The sequence below is a fragment of the Argentina silus genome (genome assembly GCF_951799395.1).
Source record: "Argentina silus genome assembly, chromosome: 7".
NCBI classification, from domain to species: Eukaryota; Metazoa; Chordata; class Actinopteri; order Argentiniformes; family Argentinidae; genus Argentina; species Argentina silus.
The window spans coordinates 19,083,385-19,100,379 of record NC_139661.1 but is presented as its reverse complement, the minus strand read 5'-3'; the positions used below and the strand labels follow the sequence as shown (position 1 = coordinate 19,100,379).

Here is a 16,995-nt window from a genome sequence, read left to right as displayed (position 1 = left end):
CAATTATGAGGTTGAAGGTCCAGCTGGCAGGGCTCAAATGCAATTATGTAATTTAGAAACAGTATCCATTACATTTAGTTGTTCTAATTAAGTTTGTCAAACATGATCTGAGTCCTATCTGGTGAGTACTTGTTTGAGACAGGCTATGCAAAGAAAGGCTTTCTTTTGTAGAAAATATGCCTAGATCTATTAGATCTATCAAATTCTTCACAATTTCTTCACAAAAAAGTGAACGTACACCTACAGCTAATTTGTCCAGCATTATCTCTTTATGCAGGCTTAGCCTAGGTATGCCCAGTATGCCAATGAAATACTGTCACTGTAAACTAAAACCCCAATTTTGATACAACATGTGTCCTGATAGGAGCATGTATGCTCTGATGTAACAGATCTGGCCACATTGCATTCACACCATAGACTAAATGTGTCATATACACATCTTAGACCCTATTTACACCAGTCTTGGCCACATGGCCATGCTGGTTGTGTCCACACCTGAGAGGTGAGTTCTCCCCCTTACAATGTAAGCGCCTTGGGTGTCTAGAGTATATAAATGCAAGCTATATAAATGCAATCAATTATTAATCATTAGTATTAATGCAAGGTGTAAAATGTGGTCTTATCAGGCCTGTCCATCCTGTTTTGTCACTACGGGTAAATGTCACGACAGATTTGATTCCTGTGATTCACCTTCACTTAGGCAATATTAGGGGATCAACATGAAATGAGCAGCTGTGACCCAATGAGCAACAGTGCCCATTTCTTTACTGTGAACCAAAAAAGGTTGATGGAAAAACACTTCTGTAGAATTCAATCATGGGAATTCAAACAATGGGCCTGTTTGTCTGCAAGGTTTCCTGGGCACTGGTGAAGAGTGTAGCTAGACAGGATGATTTAGTGATGCGTGTGAAATGGCTATCACATGAACTGTATCCTTTTTACCCGAGACAAGGTCTGTTCTTACAGGATGGGTTGAACAATTATCCACATTGTTAAACGTAATCTACAACACTCACACTGAGAAGTTCAGTGAAAAGGTTACGAATGTAGCCACATTGAAGTCACACATCATGCTGCAAATAATCCATGCAACTGCAAGCTCAAGCACAATTACATCAAATATATCATTTGAAAATAGCTTAAACTACATTTGTCATACAAGTTATTCACCAAAAAAAGATGTTTTAAATCAATATGCTTCCTCCTTGTAGTACATTTCTACATTGGTAAAACAACCATTTTAACCTGCCTAAAGAGTAGTCTACGCTATGTTTATTAGTAGGCTACCTTCCTTCTGCTTACCTTCACACCTCAATAATAGTCTCTTTCCCTAATCAACACTTGCTAATGACAGTCGACTATATGGCCTGTTCCCACCCTCCCATCCCCGCCTTTTTTGTCCGGCAGCCAAAATATGTGAAACGAAATCCAAGCTCCCGGCCAGTGAGTAGTTATTTTAAAACTTAAAACCCAGCCACCCCGAGAGGACGATGGTAGGAACGGCAGGATCGACTAAACCCACGCACGGATGCTTTAATTCGGAGCAAAAGTAAAATGATCAAACGCCTCCCCGCTCTGATCCACTATCGGTTGCTTGTTGTTGTTCTTTCGCTGCTCGTGGGTCTCAAATGTCTCTTCCAGTCGTCCTCCCTGGATCCTGTTGCCCTGTAACCGGGGCTTCGCTGGCCTCTCAGTTGGGAGATCCGTCGTTCAGAAGCCGACCCCGCTGCATATCTACCTCTCGCATGCCTGGGTCTCAGTCGCGGTTGATCCCAGCGCTGCTACCCGGCCGCCCGTTGCTCTCTCTTGGATTACTGCAGCTGGTCCTGGGCTGCTCCATGGTCGCGCTCTCCTTTGGGGCTCTGTCCCTAAGCAGCTCGCCACCCATCCGTAACTCATGTCCTTTCTGGGCTGGATCTTCAGTAAGTACGAGTTTAACGATATCATGCGCATCAATGATACAAAATATGCGTAATTAGAATGAGTTTCTAATGCTCCTCATGTGTGGTCAATCCCCTGCATCAACAGGTAGTGTGCAAGTGAACACAATTGACATGTAATTAAAATTACTCAGTAATGTTGATGTATGTCCGTTTTTTTTTAAATTATGACCAAAATACATGCCACAATGCTGAAATAAAATCCCCTTTTACGTATGTGTTGACAAGTAGCCTACATTAAGAATTATAACCTACACAACTAACATAAGTTAGTTGATGTATGAGTGGAAGCCTTAGAAAAAAAAGATGGTTGAATTTGAAATGTGTTTGTTGAATTATTTGAAAAAACGTTGGTGACCTTTATTTGGTTTATCAGGTCTTCCACCCAGTCTAGTGTGTCCATAAAAATCAAATAAAAAGTTACCCAAGAGATCAAAAAAGGTATTCAAGATTAAATTATGTAGGCTGTAAATAAACCATTATTGAAAATAATAATAATAATAATAATAATAATAACAATTCAATATGAAGATACCCTATGAAAGAGGGTGAGTGCTGATGGAGTACAGAAACAGGGGAACCATCACAAATACTTTTTTATGATAGAGATAGAACTTTTAGAGTTTTTTAAGGCTCAAAACAACATATTTCATAGTCTACCATTTTCAAACCAGGGAGAAATGTCTGCCTTTTAGGCTATCCAGAGACTGAGCATTAGGCTCGTCCCCACCCTGGTTTATATAAGCCTAATTGACCGATGCCTGCTGAGGATACCTGCTGCCACAGATCTCATCTCAGACCCATCGATCCAAACCTGTTTATGGAGAAACCCAATCACTCTCTCACTGCTCCTAATGCTCTCTAGAGGGGGGCCAGTGGTAGGGGGCACAAAGTACGTGAAGAAGGACAGGGGGAGGTCTGGAAGTTGGAAAATGTATTATTTTATATCTTAGAGGCATAATCATTATGCCTAATTCTATGTTTAACTAGCTAGCTGGCTAGAGCCGGCTTCATAACATTGCTAGGTGGCTTGCATTACAGGGAAAAAAAACATTTTTATTTATCATCATCAAGAGGGAATGAATAGGCTACAAAGCTTGATCAAATTAATTCACAAACATACCTCAACATACCTCAACATACCTCAACATACCTCATGCCCACCAGCAGTTCAAATCAAATGAAACGCTGTGTGTCACTCAACGCTCCCTCTCCTCCTCCAAATCTGACAATATTACACACACTCTCTCCTAAGTATCCCTGGGCAACCACTTACCAGAGAGAATATAATCTTATATAATCAGGCAGCGTGCCCCCCTCCACAAAATACCCCTGATTGATCCCCTTTATAAATAATTATGATAAAACGTGGGCTTAAAAAAAAAAAAGTTTAGTCATTAATTTAACATCAGAACAATTTGAAAACATGAAAAATCGGAGGCGGCACGTGCCACAGAGCCTTCCTATGGGACTGACGCTTGTGGGCTGCCAATGAACCATGCTTTAGAAAAAGCAGGGGATTACCATGGCTCTTGCTTGCTTGGTAGACCATCTCTAAAGACTATTACACAGAGGTTGCATGGCTATCAAGTACAGCTACTATAGTACAGCTGTTAGGGCCTAAAAACCTGTTGCTGCTGCCAAACCCCAAATAATGACCCCTGTAGTCGGCATCTGGTCAATTAATGTGGTGGACAAGCATTTCAGTGGACTGCTTGGCCAGCTCAGTTGAAATGCTTCTGTTCTGGGAGATTAAAAGCTTGTTAGTCTACAGCCCTCATGTAAGTATGTTTCTCTCTCCAAGAAGATTCAGTTGTTGGAGGAGATATTTAATCAACCTGGTCTTCTTGGAGAGAGAAACAGACCTAACTGTAGTGTTGTAGTGGCTTGACTGAGTGTTTGCTTAGATACATGATTCTACAAATCCAACATATAAATTGTTAATGTCTGTCTCTAATGTTATTGTTATATTAGTTTACACTGACACATCATTCCTCACCCAACACACAGGAAAACTATGCAAGGCAGATCATGTCTGGTTGAGTCATTCATTTGGAAGTCTGTAGAAAAACAGGAAGGTGAAGTAACCCACTACTTTGGCACAACATTCGGATTAAATTCACATTCAACCTCAGATTCAGATAACATTCACAGAGCCATAAAATCAGACAACATTCACACACAACCTCAGCAAAGTCACCTTGTATGAACCAGCTAATCTGTAAACAGACATTCACTGAGTGTAACTGTAATCGCAGTAATACTGGGAAATCAGTATCTTAAGTACCACGGAGAGGAGGTTTCCATAGTTCAGCCAAGTTTTGTAATTCCAGACATCCTATAGGGCTGTACATCCGTGCATATGGAAGTCATTATCATCCGATGCGCTGCTGGCTTATCTGATGTTGTGGATTGAGAGTTTGAGGGTGGATTGAAGGAGGAGTGAGAGGTGAGGTGAGATGAGGATAACAGACTGACACATCTGGAGTGGTCTCTCTTTAACCCTAACCTCCCCCTACCCCAGAACCCCCTGTAGCGTCACCTCAGGACATCTACAGTCTGTCACCTTCTTATGCAAATGGGCCTCCATGGGGATGCACGCTCCCAGTGTGTGTATATGACCGGATACAGTACCAGTGAAAAGTTTGGACACACCTTCTCATTCAATGGTTTTTCTTTATTTTTTATTATTTTCTACATTGTAGATTAATATTGAAGACATCAAAACTATGAAGGAACACATATGGAATTATGTAGTAAACAAAAAAGTGTTAAACAAACCAGAATATGGTTTATATTTTAGATTCTTCAAAGTAGCCACCTTTTGCTTCGATGACAGCTTTGCACACTCTTGGCAAGGTGTGTCCAAACTTTTGACTGGTACTGTGTGTGTGTGTGTGTGGGGGGGGGGGGGGTCTCAAATGGTTATTTGTAAGGCGATTCAGGCCTAGTGGTGTTTTTCAGTGAATCAAAGTAATTACTAGTCATTATAAAGCTAATCGTTTTATAATGACAATGTTTTCCAAATGATTTAATTGTAAACACCTGGTAATTCTATAGCAGTACGTAAAATAAAGTTTGTGTGATGCTGTAGATGTTGTACCAAGGTGTGTGGTGGTACAGAATATGAGATGGCTTCAATTAAACTGTTTTATCAAGAGCCAGGACAAGTATGTTTGCTATTTGCACAGATCCAAAATAGGGTGGATATTTACGGTTGGGAGGGCCCTTGGGACCAAAGCTTATCCAGACAGGCCTCTGTTGGGGAAAGTGTGTGTGTGTGTGTCTGTTTATGAGTTATCTGAGAAATCCTAAATATGTGAGTATATCATAGCCACAATGGAGGCGGGGTAGGGGACAGGAAACAACAGGATTTGGAGGGGAACAACAGCAGAGCAGATGCCCGCTGGATCATTGAGACCAGGACATTCTTGTCCAGGGGGAACGCAGCGGTAGATTAGGTCCTTTGTTTACATCTGTTTATGTCTCCTCTCTGCAGTAGCAGCAGGCCAGCGAATCGCGGAAAAACTAAAAATGTGTGCGTGTGTGTTTATCTGTTCACGCAGGCGACGCCTCGGTAGTTAGTGAGTCTGTGTGAGTGTGTGTGTGTGTACTACAGTGTGTCTGTGTCTCCAAATGCATGTGTGTCTGTGGGTTTATGAGACTTATGCTGACTGTGTGCTTCTGCTCTGTGTGTTTCTCCAGGTGATCCTGTCTGGGATCGTTGGCCTCACAACATGGAGAAGGCCCATGCTGCTCTTGGTAGGTGACGTCATGGAACTGTACTTGCTTACTGTATTCATGTTAACGCAACGATAATGACAACAGCATTATCAGGCGGTTTCATTTTAACATTGATAAAAAAGGGATATGTTGTGTGCGGACACCAGCTGGTTTGATGGTGGGTCATATAACAGTGCTATGGCAACCTTATGTCTATTGATGTAAGCTTCATAATAGTGTTCACTCTGACTCTAATTCTGAGAGCATCTTTGACTCACTTGTATTGTGAAAACAGCAGGTCACATTGTAAATTTTTCACCTCTCCAGGTTCAGCTACTGTTCACTGGGTCTTTACTCCCAAGGGGTTCACATGGTTCTGCTCCGCCTCTGTTTTAGTGCTGTTTTAGTGTAGTCATAAATGGAGAATCAGTAGTGACAGCTGCGTGACAAAGAATAACAAGAAAAACATCTTTTGCTCCATCTTTGTCTGAGGTAGAAGTTGGCTCCTGCTTATGGCTACTTTATATATCGCTGAATCTTACATTTGCATTTATGGCATTTAGCAGACGCCTTTATATAAAGCGACTTACAACAAATACATTTGTTTAAGTAAGTGAATCATCTATCCAACAGTCATCATAAGACAAAGTAATCAATGCTCACACCAGGGGCCATTGGCAGTCGCAATGCCAGAAGCCTAAGGGGGGATGGTTGTTGTTGTTGTAGTCTTTTTTTTTTTTACTGTGAAAGGCCTCTATCTTTTCATAAAATAAACAGGGAAAATACTTAAAATAGTTGCTCCACAACACAAGCCTGCGGACAGGCTAAATGACCAGGGAATTTCCTAGCAACAACGAATGCCATTCGAAGTGAATAACCCTCAAAATTGAATTAAAGAGTCAAAATAGAACTTGTTCACTTATTAGGCTCTACCCTGAAAATGGCAGCCATAAATGTCTGCCCCAATCTGTCATGCCATGAATTTACAGCCACGACAAATCCTTGCTAATCGGCACAATTATGCTGTAAAGTCTGAGCCATCTCTGACAGGATGTATGGGGTCAGAGGTTATCTCTGGGCTGGACCGCTAATCACTAGGTGGCCATGCTAGAAAGGACACAAGCGGTATTCTACTGTATTCTATATCCAAACTGTTGAATAAGTATGTGAGCTGTTTGCTGTCCATCAATAATATGGGTTGGGTCTGCAGTAGTAAGGTGACCATGCAGGAGAGGACATAATTGGCTATATCACCAGATATGTTGAGCAGAGTGAGCATGAGTTATTTGCTCTTGATTGAGGGTTAGGCTTAGGGGTGAGGTTAGTGGTTAAAAACGGGTTTTGTTGGCCTTTTCTGTATGGGATCATTTGCATTTGGTGAGGGGGAGGTGGGGAGGAGGGGAGGGGGGGGGCTGCTGAGCAAATGCTTTATGGCTGCCTCTACAAACTGCTCATATTTGACCCTGATAAGCTATTGACTGGCATTTGTGTATTTAACTTCTTGTCAGCCCCGGTTTATAGATTATACAATATTAGTATCTATTTAGTAACCTCCTGTGGTCATAGATGATTACTGTGTTCAAAGCCTGGTGAATCCATCTGACGAAAAAACTCCTCAAACTCTTCTCAAATGCTTCTCAACACCAGATGGCTGTAACATATATCGGTTTCCCAGATTTTTCCCCAAACCATAATTGACACTCATCTGTTGTTGTGAATGTGCTTTTTGGGGAAAAAGTCTTGAATGTTGTGGGTTTTATTTATCTGTAGAGCCGGTATTATTAGCGACACTAGACACCTGAACAAACTCTAGCTGAACCCTGACTGGGCCAAGAGGTCAAATGGTCTCGGTGTAGCTGGCCTCTACTCTCTAGGTCATGAGTCAAGCACTATGCCCTCCTGAAAAAACGTCCCTAAATCTAGTCTAGAGACGTTGATAGCTCAGACTAAAATGAAGAAACTGGGAACTGGGAGGTCAGCCAGGTGAAATCTAACAGGTGAAATCTGGAGTTGAGTTTGAGTTTGAGTGTGTGTGTCTGTGTGTGTGTGTGTGTGTGTGTGTGTGTGTGTCTGTGTGTCTGTGTGTGTGCGTGTTATAAACAGGGAAGAGGAAGCGGGGAGAGACAGATTTAACCCTGTGGTGGTTTTATGTCAAGCCCAGATGATTGACGGAGGCTCTAAAGACAGGAAAGAGAGACGGAGGTCTGGAGGGGGAGAAGTATCAAACAGAGACAACATTATTTACAAAACAAGCCATAATAGAATATACTAGAATAGCTCAATAGTTTTAGTACTGTTAAAAACATCATGTTTGTGCCACGCAGTGACACTGCTGTGACTCTCTGGCACATGGACCGTAGGAGGTATTGTGTTGGGGGGGGGGGGGGGGGGGGAACTTTAGTGACTTTAGTAGTTCCTTATATGGGCTTCCTGTGTAAGTGTGTGTGTTTGTGAGGATTTGTTTGTTTGTTTGTCAGTCTATTTGGTTTCTGTCTGTGTTTGTGCATACAGGATTCCAGAGACTGACTGTCTCTGATAGGTGTGTGTGTGTGTGTGTGTGTGTGTGTGTGTGTGTGTCTGTGTGTCTGTGTGTCTGTGTGTCTGTGTGTGCGCGCGTGCGAACATGTGTGCAGAGTGTGTCTTGGCAGACCTTCGCCTCCCTATGGTACTGATGATCCCATGACTCCTACTAATGGAGAAACAAATCCACTGAGTCAGCACAATGACTATTTTCTCTCTCTCTCTCTCACACACACACACACACATTAACACACACAGACACACTCACACACACACCCTTGAGCTGGGACAAGGCCTTGCTGTATCCTCCAGATCACAAAGGGGCTATTGAGCACCACCTCTGACCCCAGTGATTTTTATGGCCGTGGTTCAGAGGGACGGGTCACCATGCAGTCTCTGTCTCCGTCTCATCAGCCCCCTAAAAATACCCCTCGCTATCACTGTGACACTGTTAGTGGCGGCCAGAGGGGCCAGGGGGGCTGGTCCTGCTGTAATATTGCCCCAGGCGGCCTCAGCCCCCCCATCGTCCGACCCCAACCATGCCAGCGACTGCTTGGTGACCGAAACCAATCCACCACCCCCCCCAACACTGAGGTCAAAGGTCCCACTGTCACATGACCCCCCTCCCCCCCTCCCCATACTGAATGGAATCCAGGTGGTTTACCAATATGTCAAATAAAGACTCAAATATTCTGTCAATTATTTAGTGTTAGAATTCTGATTTGATTTGATAAGCTTTTGAAAGCGGGTCCATTTGATACTGATGTCCTCAGATATTGTGAAACTCTCACGCTGGCCCAGTGACACTCACATCAAGTCAATCAAAATGAGCTACTCTGCTGCATCATGGCTGCTTATCAACATGTCTGCTTATCAACACTGCTTTTGGCTTTCCTCCTTTCTCTCTCTCTCTCTCTAGTCAAGGGCAACTGCTTGGTTCTTTCTCTACAGTCATAAACAGCTTTCCCCTCTTTCTCCCTCCATCTCCCCCTCTTCTCTGTGTATTATGGTTTTGTTGTGTTTATTTTTCCTAATGGATACTCTGTGTTCTGGCATGCTCAGTGGTTTATGCTATTTTTGTAAACAGTACTATCTCGTGATTGGTTGACAGTGTATTGTGCTAATAAAGGCGAGTTCAAAATGTATCCCCCCCCCCCCCTCTCTCTCTCTCTCTCTCTATCTCTCTATCTCTCTCTATCTCTCCCCCCCTCTATCTCTCTCCCTCTCTCTCTCTCTCTTTCTCTCGCCCCCTCTCTCTCTCTCTCTCTCTCTCTCTCCTTCCCTCTCCCTCCCTCTCTCTCTCCCTCCCTCTCTCCCTCCCTCTCTCTCTCTCTCCCTCCCTCTCTCTCTTTCTCTCTCCCTCTCTCCCTCCCTCTCTCTCTTTTTCTCAATTCAAATGTTTTATTGGCATGACTGTTGAAACAAAAACATATTGCCAAATCAGTATGCAGCCAAAAAGTACAAAACATCTTAACAATAACAATATTATGAAATGCAGTTAATTAATCAATAGTATCTCTTTCTGTCTCTCAGGTGAATCTCTTTGTCTTGCTGTCTGTGGTGTGTGTGCTCCTCAACCTGGCTGGCTTTATCCTCTGCTGTCAGGGGGCACAGCTGGTCTCCAGCATGACCAACTGCCAGCTGGTAAGAGAGAAACACTACAGCATCAGACCAGCAGAAATGCGTGGATAATTGCATTATATCTGGGTCAGTGCGAGCCCCTCACCGTGGTGAAAGCGGATATATCCTCCCCCTCTGTTGGAGGTGTCTTCCTGACTTGACCTTTCTACACCCTAGCATCATCAATCAGTCCATTAATCAAATCAACCTAGTTCCAGGGATATTAACGTGGCACAGTGTATGGTAGCCTAGAAACGTGCCAACTTGACAGGATATCACAGTTTACCCCCCCCCCCCCCACACACACACACACACACACACACACCCCGTTGTGCAATGGTTCGCCCTTTCCTCTCCTCTCGTCGGGTGAGTAATGGAGTCTCCCACTCGGGCCATCTGCTCTTAGAATCTGGTGTTACTTTCACAGCCGTGGTGGAGGGAGGGGGGGGAGGGAGGGAGGGGGGGGGAGGGAGGGAGGGGAGGGAGGGAGGGAGGGTGGGTATGAAAACGTACACGCCCGAAGGTGAAATATGTCTCCCTCACTCTCTCGCCATCACTGTCTCTCTCTCTCTCTCTCTCTCTCTCTCTCTCACTCTCCATATCTATGTCTCTCTCTCTCTCTCTCTCTCTCTCTCTCTCACTCTCCATATCTATGTCTCTCTCTCTCTCTCTCTCTCTCTCTCTCTCTCTCTCACTCTCCATATCTATGTCTCTCTCTGTTTTATAACTTTTTTCATCGCTCCTCCCTTTCCTGTCTTGAACGCATCACGTCTTTTTTTTGTAGTCGCGTTTCCCTGCTTTCTCTTGCTTTCCCTCTCTATGGTCCTCCCTTCCTTCCTTACATACTTACTTACTTACTTACTTCCTTCCTTCCTTCCTTTCCTCTTCCCTCCCGGTGAAGGTGTTAACAGTCTTATAATAGGCGGTTATGCCTTCACATTGCTCACAAACACAGCCTGTATAAGGTTCTGGAACTGCTTATTGCGGTTCTGCAACTGGTTATTTAATCCTTATCCATTAATGTTATCAGGGCTTAATAAAGATACAGAGATTCAAATGTGTGCTTCCGTCAGCTCTCCCCACTCAGAAGACAACACCCCCCCCACCCCCCACCCCCGTCTCACCCATCTCCCTCCCCCCCCACCCCCCCCCCCTGTCTTCTCAGGAGGGAGCTATTTATAACCTTGCGTCTCTACCTCCCGTCAGGCATCAACCACAAAGCAGCGATTAGCACAGCAGACTGGATTCACATCAGATGTGTCAGTGTGAACATACCGTCCTGTTGATAGAGGCTTTGAGGAGAAAACGTTGGTGTGACCATCTGTTTGAAGTGTTTGTGGTTATAGAACAGAGAACTTGTCTCACCATAGCCAACCAGCACATTTGAAACGTTGTCTGTGGCCACTGCGTTGTCTGTACCCCTACTTTCTACCTGGTGCTGATGTGAATTCCAGTCAAAGGTTAAAGGCAGGTGTTTTATTGTTTCTCTCTGTGCGTTTTCACATAATACTGTAATGTTTGTAATGAATATGAAAACTGGTAAAGTAGATGTGTGTGTGTGTGTGTGTGTGTGTGTGTTGTGTGTTTCAGAGCGAGGTGGGTGATGTGTGTCACTGCTGTCCCCTCAGCCCCAGCACTAAGTGTCCTGAGGACAAACTGCTCAAGCTCTATCCAGGATACTCCTGCAGCACCATGAGAGTCCTGCTTAAGGTGTGTGTGTGTGTGTGTGTGTGTGTGTGTGTGTGTGTGTGTGTGTGTGTGTGTGTGTGTGTGTGTGTGTGTGTGTGTGTGTGTGTGTGTGTTTGCGCACACGTGTGGACATGTTTTTTATTTTTTTTTATTTTGCTGTGCTAATACTGGCAGAGTTTATATGTTGATTGCTTTGTTGAAACAGATGAATTTGGCAACCGGTTTGTGTGTGTGTGTGTGTGTGTGTGTGTGTGTGTGTGTGTGTGTGTGTGTGTGTGTGTGTGTGTGTGTGTGTGTGTGTGTGTGTGTGTGTGTGTGTGTGTGTGTGTGTGTGTGTGTGTGTGTGTGTGTGTGTGTGTGTGTGTGTGTGTGTCTTAGCGTCTTAGCTGTTGAAGTGTGAGTGAGTGAGAATGTTTGAGTATATGACGCGACTGTTGCCCATGTTTCGGCCTGATTTCTTGACTAGGACAGCATTTTTAAATTGCCTATAGACCCTCCTACCCTGCTAAGAATGCTGTCGTTACATCTCCTCCTCTTAATCTGACTGTTGGGTATTTCTTCCTAACGGTGCTACCTTCTGTCCTGTGTTCCAGAAAGTTCTATTTGCACTGTGTGCTCTGAACGCCCTGACCACGGCCGTCTGTCTGGTAGCCGCTGCCCTCCGCTACCTCCAGATCTTCACCACCAGACGCCCATGTACGGTAAGACAACTCCACCACACAGCCAATCACATTGCCTGAAGTCCCCAGTCAAATCGAATTATATACTCCAGCAGTCTATTGAGAATCCCCATCAATGGCCAATTGCATCGCGTGAGACTCCCTTAGAATGGCCTATGGGTGGCTTGGCTAGTCTATCTCTACCCAGCTCCATGGGTCTATCCCAATAGTCCTCTCCACATCTCCTTCTCTTCCATTCTATATCAATACTATTAAATAATGACCAAATAATAGTTTTTCACTGCTTATGTGAACAAATCAGTCAATATGAAAACAAAAATGAAAGAGGAAAAACACTTTTGGACAATTGGGACCAAGTTTATGCATACAGCGTGAATAAATCCATTGATTATAATGAACAATGTTTTGGCAGTGTCTAGTAGACCCAGACCCTAACCCTAGCCCTCTGTGATAGGATGAGCCCCGGCCGACGTTAGAGGAAGGGGAGGTGCCAACCCTTGTTCCCGACCCGGATGAGTTTGTCCCCCCGGCTCCTCCCCCTTCCTACTTCTCCACCTTCTACTCTTACACACCACGGCTGGCTCGCAGGTACCACACACACACACACACACACACACACACACACACACACACACACACACACACACACACACACACACACTCTTCCTTTACCGTCTACTCATAACAACACACCTACCCTACCCCAACATACCTGCAAAGACCCTGAAGACACACACACACACCCTTGCAATCAACCACAGTCGGCAATGGTTTGCGATTACCTTGGCATATTCCCCTGAGTCTCAAAACACGTAATGCACTCAGACAGCATCACAACAATCTCATAACCCCACTCTTCTCCATCCTTAGTTTAATGGACTCTGTCTTCACCACCGCCTCATTACACACACTCACTCTCCTGCCTCCTGGCCTTGCTCTCCCCGTGTTATTGAACCCACCCCTCCATCTAGTGCTGATAGCGGGAGGCTTACTACTTGGCAGGACGGCGCAGAAACATGTCCAACACTGTTAAATAGGCACACGCTGGGGCAGCTCCAAGGCCGCGTTATGAGGTGGTTTTGGCAGGGCGTGTGTTGAGTTTATCCCCGAGGTGTGTGCATGCCCTGTTACTTATGCTAATGATCTCCCTGCTGTGTGTGTCAGGATGTTTGGAGACAGCGTGATCCCTCTACCTCACATCTACGGGGCCAGGATCAAAGGGGTGGAGGTATTCTGTCCTCTAGACCCGCCCCCTCCTTATGAGGCCGTCGCCGGAGGCTCCGCCCCTGCCCCCGCCCCCGCCCCTGCACAGGTGACTCTCTCGTCAAATACTTTGAGCTTTTTTGTTACAGTATAATCACGTCGGTTTTTTCCGTCTATTTTAGTAGTTATTATGTTTGATCTGCCGCTTTGTTCTTCCAATGGCTGCTAATGTCTGTGCGTGTTCTAATTCAGGAGACGGAGATTCAAATGACAGACCTGACCGAGGAGTTGAGTGACAGCTCTGAGGCAGGGACTTCTGTCAGAGGTATGACACACACACACACACACACACGCACACACACGCACACACGCACGCACACACACACGCACACGCACGCACATGCACATGCACGCACAACATCGCTTTATGCACAATACTCAAAGGAATGAAGGAGTGAATCTACACACTGTTTCACCTCATTAGTCTCTCATATACAGTACATTCCTTCCACTGCAGAAAGACAAACATAAAAAAATATATGCTTTTCGTCATGGAACACGCCTCAGGAAAGCCATACGTGTGTGTGCTGACTAAATAAAGTGTCCTTGACTACAGAGAGTGCCACTGGTCTTGGACTTCTATAGTTATCCCTGTGAAAGCAGGTCTATAGTTATACTTGTGGCATGAATGGGACATAACCTTGTCCCGTCGTCACAGATTAATACCCACTGCCAGTTATGTCATCCATGTATTAAAAGAACATTTATTTCAGTCTCAGATGCTACATTCCCACCCCCACTCTCCTCTCTCTCTCTCTCTCTCTCTCTCTGTCTTTCACTCACTGACTCACTCTCTGTCTCTCTCACACTTTCTCTCTCTCTCTCTCACACACTTTCTCGCTCTCTTTCACCTTCTCTCTCTCTCTTTTTCTTTCACTCATTCACTCACTGACTCTCTCTCTTTCGAGCTCTCTCTCTCTTTCCCTCTCTGAAAAGTCTTTCCCTCTCTGAAAAACAGCAGTAAGAGATCCAATGTTTTCAAACTGAACAGAAGCTTAAACTGTGACCTATCGAAGCGATCAGAATCTTGTATTCTTTCAAGATGGTGGACTCTTATGGGGGTGTCCATTTTAATACTTGAATCATTTCTGGGAGTATCCAGCCCAGCACCCACGGATACCCAGTACTTTGAACCCTGGTGAGATTTGATGTGGTCCTCTTAGCATATAAAAGACCAGCATTTTACGATGCTGTGTTAAGATAGGAATCACTGACTTGACTAAATCCCCCCACCCATCAGAATCAGAATTCTTTTATTTGGCCATATTCTTTTATTTGTATATTTGCACATACAGGAAATTGACTTGGTGAGGTTGGTGCATGGGACAGATATTGACAACACACACACACACACACACACACACACACACACCCTGACAGCGTTTATTGTGTCTCTCAGACAGTTGCCCCCAGACGGGGCCGCTGCCCCCCTCGCCCCCCCTGCGCCAGCCCAGACCCCCCCAGCAGGGTCCGGTGCCCCCCAGCAGGAGGTCCCAGCGCCAGCGCCTCCGCAGGTCCAACAGTGACCCAGTGCTTCTGGACCTGGCTGCTAAAGGTAAGGCAATAACCACTGTATGGTTCTTTAGGGGGACATTTGTTCTGGACGCCCACTGCTGCTGTGTAAAAGAACAGGAAAAAACACTTCCCCTTGATTATGTTCCCACAGATATTTAGCTGATTCACTGTATGTGTGTGTGTGTGCGTGTGTGCATGTGCGTGTGTGTGTGTGTCTGCAGCAGTCTGTCTGCCCTAAGTAAATCTTCAGTCCCTGCATCTGTCAGCAGACACATTAGGAGCCTTGTAAATATAGAGCCTTCCTCTGTGTGTGTGTGTGTGTGTCCTGTCTCTCATACTGAGGCACTGCTGGCTGGTGGGCTGTATGAAACCCAGCTAAAGCTTCCAACAGATGTCCCCCAGAATGCCAGTCTACAAACACATAACACTGGTTTCTCTCTCACACACACACACACACACCCCAACAAACACACAACACTGGTTTCTGTCTTTCTCCCTCAGTCCTAAACTGTGACGCTGCCAGGCAGACAACCGACTCCTCCACCCAGACATCCCAGTTGGCCCTAGCCGCCCAGCCCCAGGCCGTGACCCTCCGTCGGGGAGGCAGGGGCCAGCGGCGCCCCCGGCCCTCCTCAATGGTGGACTACCAGAGCTACCGGCACACCCAGCAGCTGGTGAGCAGGTTCCTGGAGCAGCCGGCAGCCTGCGGCCTGACGCCCGAGGTGCAGGAGTTGGTGGACAGCATCCGCAGTGTGCTGCGCTCAGACCAGGAGCACATGGAGGAGGCCGTCCGCTGCGCCAGCTACATAGAACAGGTAGGGTCGGGCTAGGGATACGTTAGTTAGCAGGTTAGTTAGCTACAGGTTACCATTACCACTGTTGATTTACTCTGATGGGTAATTTAGCTTACAAGTTCATGTTTTTTCTTTTGGGGGGGGGTTATACCTTACAAGGGTAGACTGTTTTGGAATTTGGGTGAATTGTCCATTCAAATAGTCCCACTGTGAATTTGGGTGAATTATCCCTTTAAAAATGGTCCAACTGTCTCTCCCCAGGTGATCATCGTGTCGGAGACGGGGGCTCCTCAGGCCCAGCAGGCTCTCCGCCTCCGGCCCGCCTCCACCTCCACTTCCACTTCCACCTCCACCTCCACCTCCACCTCCACCTCCACCTCCACCCAGCCAGACTGCCTCTCCAGAACCCTGCCCCTGCCACTGAGGAAGAGACCGGGCCTGATCCACTTGCGCAGCTGTGGAGACCTCAGCTCCTTCACCTGGGCCGAGCTCCAGCCCTTGGACCGCAGGGGAGCTGGGTCCAGAGTCGGGTCCCGAGCTGGATCCACTAGGTTTGGGTCAAGAGGGGCGTCGCGCTTGGATCACGAGCGCCCCCACAGTCTGATAGGGGTGTTCAGAGAGACTGTGCTCTGATGGAGCTGCCCTGTTGTCTTCCCATCACCCCCCTAGCAGAGAGACACATGGTAGTGCCCACTGGGGCAACCCTCTTCTATGCCCGTCAGTGGTACAGGCTGGGATAGCGCCTGCTTTAGACTCGATGGGAAAAGCCATTCAAAATAACTCTCATGGAGACTGCAAATACAGCCTTTGAGCAGGCTGTGTGTGTGTGTGTGCGCGTGAGTGTGGTGTGTTTGCGCGTGTGCACGCATGCCTGTGTGAGTGTCTGTATGTGTCTGTGCGCGCGCGTGTGTGTACGTGTTTTTTTTTTAAATTTTTGCTGTGCTAATACTGTCAGAGTTTATATGTCGATTGCTTTGTTGAAGCAGATGCATTTGGCAACCTTTTACTGAGCCACAGACTGTCACACCCAAAGGTTTTGTAAATGGTTTGTGTGTATATGTGTGTATATGTGTGTGTGTGTGTGTGTGTGTGAGTGTGTATATGTGTGTGTGTGTAAATGGTTTCTAAAATGTAGTGTTATTATATACCTGGCCTGCCCTCTGTTGTTGAGACAGCCATGTTGCACTGAACAAACTTTTTGATGTCAAACCCAGTGCCTATTGTTGATTATTATTATTATTATTATTATTA

General features: G+C 45.7%; 1 protein-coding gene across 1 annotated transcript; it reads left to right on the top strand.

Annotated features, from left to right (window-relative positions):
- Positions 1 to 1,537: 1,537 nt before the first annotated feature.
- fam189a2 (family with sequence similarity 189 member A2) lies at positions 1,538 to 16,995 on the top strand. Its single transcript, XM_083673389.1, has 11 exons — positions 1,538 to 1,922; positions 5,646 to 5,702; positions 9,717 to 9,827; positions 11,394 to 11,513; positions 12,086 to 12,193; positions 12,627 to 12,760; positions 13,337 to 13,484; positions 13,628 to 13,700; positions 14,835 to 14,990; positions 15,452 to 15,765; positions 16,006 to 16,995. The coding sequence occupies exons 1-11, from the start codon at positions 1,629 to 1,631 to the stop codon at positions 16,375 to 16,377; spliced, it is 1,887 nt and encodes a 628-aa protein (XP_083529515.1). The 5' UTR covers positions 1,538 to 1,628; the 3' UTR covers positions 16,378 to 16,995.